A 6,928-nucleotide genomic window follows, 5' to 3' on the forward strand; every position below is an offset into this window, starting at 1 on the left:
AAGAATAGTCTCTTGAATGTTGGAACATTATTAAACAGCATATTGGCTCGAAGTGTACTTACATAAAAAAGGAAATTCTGAGCCCTTTTATTACATCTATTTTTTTTTTTTTCCCCCAAACTGCTGTTCTTCTATAATTTCGGCACTTGTAGTTATTGCAAACAAATTCACAATATAAATGCATTGCAGGAGCTTACATATTTCCTAGGCATAGACAATCTGTAACCTTAATACAATATATCGCATTCTACATGGTACATTTATAGAATATGAAGCTCATGGTTGCTGATTTTGCTTTTGAGGGTCGCTCAAAGAAAAAACTGGTATAGGTGGAGATGGCGGGCGAGGGAAAGCGAAGAAGGGAGGCAGAGGTGGAAAAGGAAAGGGAAAAGTTAGCGGCGGAGGAGAAGAAGGTGGTGATGGCGGCGGTGGAAAAAAACCTGGAATTGGGTTGAATGGTGGTAGCGATGGAAAGGGGAATGGGAAAGGAAAGGTTAACTGAGGTGGAGGTGGTGGAGCAAAAAATGGCAGTGGTGGAAATGGAAAGGGAAAAGCAGGTGGCGGTGGAGCAAAAAACGGAATTGTAGGGAAAGGAAAAGGAAGAGAAGGTGGGCTAGGGAAAGGAAGAGGAATAGGAAAAGGGAAAGGGAAAGGAGGGTTAGGGAAAGGGAAAGGGAAAGGAAAAGGACAATTTGGCCATGGGAAGAAGGGTGGCCAAAAGAAAAGTGCAGAATTTGAATTTTTTGGCTTAACGGTAACTAAACTCGCCACATCTTCACTTTTAGTACCGCATAAGGAAGAATCCCTTTGAGCTGGTTTATAACTGAGTGCGTTCAAGTCATAAACACACGAATTGAATTCCCCAGCCTTGAAAGCCAAATGCTCGTTGGAAGAGCTTAAGCTGGGTACGTTGCAGAGAGGCGAAGGGCTCTGTAGAAGGCTTGCTTTGCAGAAGGACTCCAATGCTTGGCCTTCTCTGCACTCAAAGCCATCAACCGGGGGAATGTCAAGCTTGTAAACACCAAATTTATCTGTGATGCGCTCTGTGTTGATGGAGATTTCCTCTCCCGATGTTGTCTCTGCGGAGAACTTGCAGACTATCTGCACCTTGGCACCTGAAAGCGGTGAAAGATAAGTTGGTGATCACATTGAAAGCGAGAGGAGAAAGATTGGGTTTTTCACTTGATTTGCACCTTGGAGGAAGTAACTGTGCTTGGAGAAGGTGTTGTTGGAGCAGGCGTCGCAGAAGACGGTACCCACTACAGTGACGTTAGCAAGGGAGCTGCAATGGATGACTGGAACTGAGAAGCTGAGAAGGAGAAGAGAGAATAGGATAAGCCTTGCGGCCATGACTTAATTCCAGAAGGTTAGTTTGGTGAAGACTGTAATATGCTGAGCTTTTTATTGGATGAGGGTAGCCCGTGAGTGGGTATATTTGTGATGGAGAGAGAGAAGTGGGGAAGAGAGGGGATGCGAAAAGAAGCATCCATTCACATGGAACAAGAACATGTGAAGAGCTGCCTTTGGAATTATGTGAAGTGTTTTAGAGAGGGAGTTTGTTGGGCCTGTGCTTCACGGGTGGTGTCAATGACTCTGATGACAGGAAGTTCTGCGAGTGCAGCCAGAAGAAGAAAAAAGAATTTTTTTTTTTAATTGTGTGATTATTGTATTGATTGGTTCTATCATCTCTCTGATGATCAGCAGGACATGGAGAGAAGCCAGAATAGAAGATTTGGCTTGTGGTTTCAGTGGAGAGTGTCACTTCAAATTCGGATTGCAGTCTATTTTAGTGGATTTTGTGCTAAAAAGTTGTGTGGTGAAGCTGCAATTTTGTTAAAATATGATTATAAAATTATAAGAAAAGTTGTTTTTTTAGAAGTTATTATTGGCATTGTATAAGTTGGAAGTGAAGCATCAATGTTGTTATATAACACAGCTTTTTTAAATGCTTTTTAAAAGCTTTTTACTGTTTGACAGTAAAAAAGTTGTCACAGAGAAGTCTTAGACTTCGTTTGAGATGACTTTCTTATTGCTTCTTAAAACAGCTTTATAGTATAAGTTTTTTTATATATATACTTGAAAGCTGCTTTAAGAAGCATAAAGAAAGCCGTCCCAAACGATGCCTTAGTCTTTGTTTGGAACAGTTTTTTTACTGGTTTTTAAAGCGGCTTTTTAGTATAAAGATTTTAATTTTTGTACTAGAAATCGATTTTAAGAAGCAGTAAGAAAGCCGTTTCAAATGAAGCATTAGGTTTCGTTTGGGATTGTTTTTTTTTTTACTAAAAGCATATAAAATTTTTAATTTTTGTACTAAAAATTACTTTAAGAAGTAATAAGAAAGTCTTTCCAGATGAATCCTTAATCTCAACTCATGGCATTGACATAAAGAGTCGTGTAAATAAGTAATTTTGTATTTGATAGAAAAAAATTTATATATCAATGTATGTAAGCAAAAATATTTAGTTATAAATATATAAAATAAATTTAACTGAATCAGAAGATTCTTTAATAGTTTTCATCATGTAAGATTGGATTATAAACTAATAGAAGGAAATGAAGCAATGAAATAACTCGAAACCCAATAAAATTATTTAAAGAAAAAAATAGTTCTGAATCAGTGAAATGGTTATTATTGTAAGGTTTGCTATTGTAGTGCCGGTCCAACAATAGATGAAATAAGCTGATAGTTCAAAATCAATAATCTCCACATGAGGCATGAAGATTTTATATGGAGACTCGAATAACGGAAAAATAAGTTTTTTTTTTTTTCCTTTAATATATGAATATAATATAGTAGACATAAATTATGGATGGTAAGTTTCAAAGTGAAAATTAGAGGAGCCTCTAGATGTTGGTGTTGCCTTCAAGTGATTGTTGGTGGTTTATTCGATCATTCTTTCTAGAGGGGAGATCAAATTAGGAAAGCCAACATGAGTTTTGATTCGATGTCAAGGCGTTTTTTAGCATTAGCATGCTTTGAAATTGGTGTTGACATTATTTATTAATCTTATTATCGATGTTGGGTGTAAGATTGATGGTGCTGGTGGGCATCAATCTTATCAACAATGACGTACATCGCTGAAGGTGTTAATAACATGCATCATCCTCATTGGCGATAATGGGCATCAGGGTTAGTGTTGAATATCAGCAGTTTGGGCAATGACTTGTGTTGGTGTTGGTGTTGATGGCATGAATCAACTTTGTTGGTATTGTTATTGATGGCATGGTTCAATCTTATTGGAGATGATGTACATCAGCATTTATGTTGACGGTGTGAACATGTGTATTAGCTTTGTTGGTGATTATGTGGATTGACAAAATGCATCAATCTTGTTCAACATGCCTTGTGTTGACATTAATGTCAACGTCATGCAACTGCCTTGTTGGGAATGGCAGGCTTTCGAGTCGATGTTGATGATGTGAGATGGGCTTCTGATGATGGAGGGCATTAATGTAGGTGTGGAAAGTTTGTGTTGGCCTCATGTTGATGGCATGCATCGATGATTTTGACGTCATGCATTGGACTTATTGGTGATGACATGCATTGACATTATTTTGCAAAAGGGTGATGTTAGTCAAGAGTGGTAATCAGACGACGGTGGTTAGATGATGATAATCAGGTGATGGTAGTCGGGTGATGATTGAATAGTAATGATGGTTGTATGATGATAGTCAAGCAATGATGGTTGATATGATAATTAGGTGATGGTGCTCGAGTGATGATAGAATAGTAATGATGGTAGTCAAGCGATGATGGTTGGTAGTTGATGGCTGTGATTTTTGGCATTAATCATTGAACATAGTTCTATTCAACTCCAAGTTCGAGCCCAGCCCTTCATGTGAAAAATGATGGGCTATTTATAAATTTTTGGATCAATAATTTTAGGTATTTCAGCTAAAATCTCCAAACAATCTAGCAGACGGTTCATATTGATCGAGTGAATCATAAATTATTCTTTAGGCATTATGATGTCATTGAGTTATCATGATGTCATTGAGCCCAATTTGAGTGCCTTGATTCTATCTAAATTGAGCTATCGTGATGTCATCGAGTTCTTCTCATCGAGACATGCACTTATTTTGACTATAATAATGTAGTACTTACAGATCATTTGGTCCCTCAAATAGTATGTGATATTTTTACCTATACTTACAGTAAGCTCATTTCAACTTGGATTAAGACATTTTTTGTCGCTGGGTTCATCTCACTCAAATGTTTGTTTCGTCTTTTAAGTTTGTGGACATCGAAGTTTAAATGATTCCAAATTTAATTTTAAAATTTTCTAATTTAAATTTTAAGTCAACTTTTGCTTGGTCGAGTGGAATTCCTTGTTATGTATCACTTATGATGGTCCGTATGCCTTTTTAACTTGAACTATTGATCCACAAGCTTTTCATGTCTCCAACGGTTCCTTTTTTTGTTGAAAAGCTAACTATTAAAGCTTCCCATTCTGTTCTTTGAAGTTAGAACCAATCAAGTGTAGATGGGTCTCAGTAAAGGTTAATAGTTTCTTCCATCACAAGCTGCATATAGCTCATAGCTCATGTGCTTGTATACTGCTTTCTTACCCTATAAATACCTAATATATCATTAACAAATCATTAGCCACACTAATAAAAAATTATGTATCATTAATAAATCTTAAATCTTTGATTTAGGATTCATTTAGGATGACTTTCTTACTGCTTCTTAAAGCAGCTTTTTAGTTTAAAATTTTTAATTTGTGTACTAAAAAATTGCTTTAAGAAAAAGTAATAAAGCCGTCTTAAAGGAAGTCTTAGTAAATCATGAAAACTGTAGAATCTAAGAATTTGAGGGGTTTGAGAATTTGATAGCTTAGTTTGTCATGAGTGAAATGGGGCTCATGCCAATCCCAATACACTAATAGATGATATACATAAACTCAAAAGCATGAGCTAAGAGTGGCGGTCTTTAGTACAATATTAAAAATTTCATGCATATTCTATTAATAATATTTAGATGTTTTTATATTCATGTCAACATTCTAAATCTTATCATTTTATGGGAGCTCACTGTGTGTCTATCATTCTCTACTGAGTATAAATTTTCGCTATTAACATGTTTGATTCATCGAGATATCACTCTACTACTAGTGGTTTTTCCCAATTATCTCTTATTAGGATAGATGGAATATCGGGGACCTGAATTAAGTTTAATATGCCGAGGAAAACTTAATAATAATAAGGAATGGGACTATCTAAAAGATAAGCAAGTCTAATTTCATTTTATAATGAGATAAAATATCTTTTTCGTAAGTTCTTTATAATGATTAATCATATAGTAATGATGTATAATGGATTTAATCAGTATTTAGTATAACAAATTTTCAACAATAAGTACAGATTTCAAAGAATTTTTTCTTGACAATAGCATAGTAACTATCATTCATTCCAACATAGAATATTGAATTGAGAAAAATCAAAATGATCAATTGAAACATTACCCAAAAGTCATGAAAAACATCAAAGAACATTCAAGGAGGCTAAGTAATGGTAAGCTTTCCTATGAGTGAGAGTAAACAACAGGAAGCCCACTAAGGTGGCCACATAATTTTCAATCATGGGTATGATCCTTGAATTTATTTTCGGCTGTGGAGGCCCAAAGACTAGCAGCCCAACAACAAAGATTAGGCTTGGTAGAAAATTTTTGGTGTTCGACTATAGTAGATGGCTCTGGTCTGGTGTATGCAGCCTCTAATTACCTTCAAATTATTAGTATTAATCATAATTATAAGTTTAATGTCTGAATGCTCTTTATAAAATTTCTCAATATAAATAGTAACAGTATATCAATTTATTTAATATAATACTTGGACATGATCATAAGATATTATTATATTCAATAGCCACCATGCAGTATGGCTTAGCCAATGATGATATCTCAGATTTGAATCTTATATATATGATGTATGTGAGTTTACGAGCTAATTTACCCGATCTCCTAAAATATGCTACCACCAATGATGTGGCATGAGTCATTTTATTAAATGGAAGGTAATCATATGTGACATAGATAATCTTAGTGTTTTAATTTGATCATGATAGTAAAATATTTATAAACAAATTAGTTGTTTCATGTAATCATTGGATTTTTTTATACATATAGTTTTAATTTGATCGACTTTATAAAATTGGTTAGTTAGAGCTTGAATCTTAGGCTTCATTTGGGATGGCTTTTTTACTATTTTTTTAAATAGTTTTAATTTGATTGACTTTATAAAATCGGTTAGTTAGAGCTTGAGCTTTAAGTTTCATTTGGGACGGGTTTTTTTATTGATTTTTAAAGTAGTTTTTTTTTTTTACAAAATACTTTTTAATTAAAAATTTTTTTACTAGAAAGCAGCTTCAGAAACAATAAAAAAGTTGTTCCAAATAAAACCTTATCCTTTTTTTTTTGCAAGGCTACAACTTACTCCCTAAGAAACTCTAATAACCTCATCTTGATCATGTAAATGCATCCTCGATCACCCTTAATTGTTAGATATGCATCAAAATTTACCCAATTTAGCTAATTAATCTCATTCTCTTTTGAATTATACTACCAACTTACACTTCATTTTGTTATATATTTTACTACTGCTTGCTTCCTCCACAACCACAACACCTCCAAGATGCTCATAAGCCTCACCATCTTGACAAGTTATCTATCAACTTATTATTAAATAGGCATTAACAATGGTATCTTCTACTCTTAGTAAGCAAAGTAATTGTAAAAACCTCTCCAAATTTCATTTTTTTTTAGTGTAGTTAGTCTGTACGAACTAACCTTAGTATGGGACGAACTGAAGAAAATTATGAAAATCTGTATGGTTAGTACGTACGAACTGCCCGTACAAACCTGAGTTCGTCCGTACGAATCTGAGTTCGTCCGGGACGAATTTTTGCCCGAGAGCATCGTCCAGGGACG

General features: G+C 34.8%; 1 protein-coding gene across 1 annotated transcript; it reads right to left on the reverse strand.

Moving 5' to 3' along the window:
• Positions 1-276: 276 nt before the first annotated feature.
• LOC110103876 (leucine-rich repeat extensin-like protein 3) lies at positions 277-1,933 on the reverse strand. The gene is made up of 2 exons (XM_020832738.2): positions 1,194-1,933; positions 277-1,115 (listed from the first exon to the last, which is right to left on the reverse strand). The coding sequence occupies exons 1-2, from the start codon at positions 1,348-1,350 to the stop codon at positions 277-279; spliced, it is 996 nt and encodes a 331-aa protein (XP_020688397.1). The 5' UTR covers positions 1,351-1,933.
• Between the last annotated feature and the right edge of the window lie 4,995 nt (positions 1,934-6,928).

Source organism: Dendrobium catenatum, unplaced genomic scaffold (genome assembly GCF_001605985.2).
Source record: "Dendrobium catenatum unplaced genomic scaffold, ASM160598v2 fragScaff_scaffold_54, whole genome shotgun sequence".
NCBI classification, from domain to species: domain Eukaryota; kingdom Viridiplantae; phylum Streptophyta; class Magnoliopsida; order Asparagales; family Orchidaceae; genus Dendrobium; species Dendrobium catenatum.

Coding starts and splice junctions, on each gene's coding strand:
- LOC110103876 (XM_020832738.2), bottom strand. CDS start 1,350: ATGGCCGCAAGGCTTATCCTATTCTCTCTTCTCCTTCTCAGCTTCTCA. Junction 1,116..1,193: donor GCACAGTTACTTCCTCCAAG/GTGCAAATCAAG, acceptor CACCGCTTTCAG/GTGCCAAGGTGCAGATAGTC.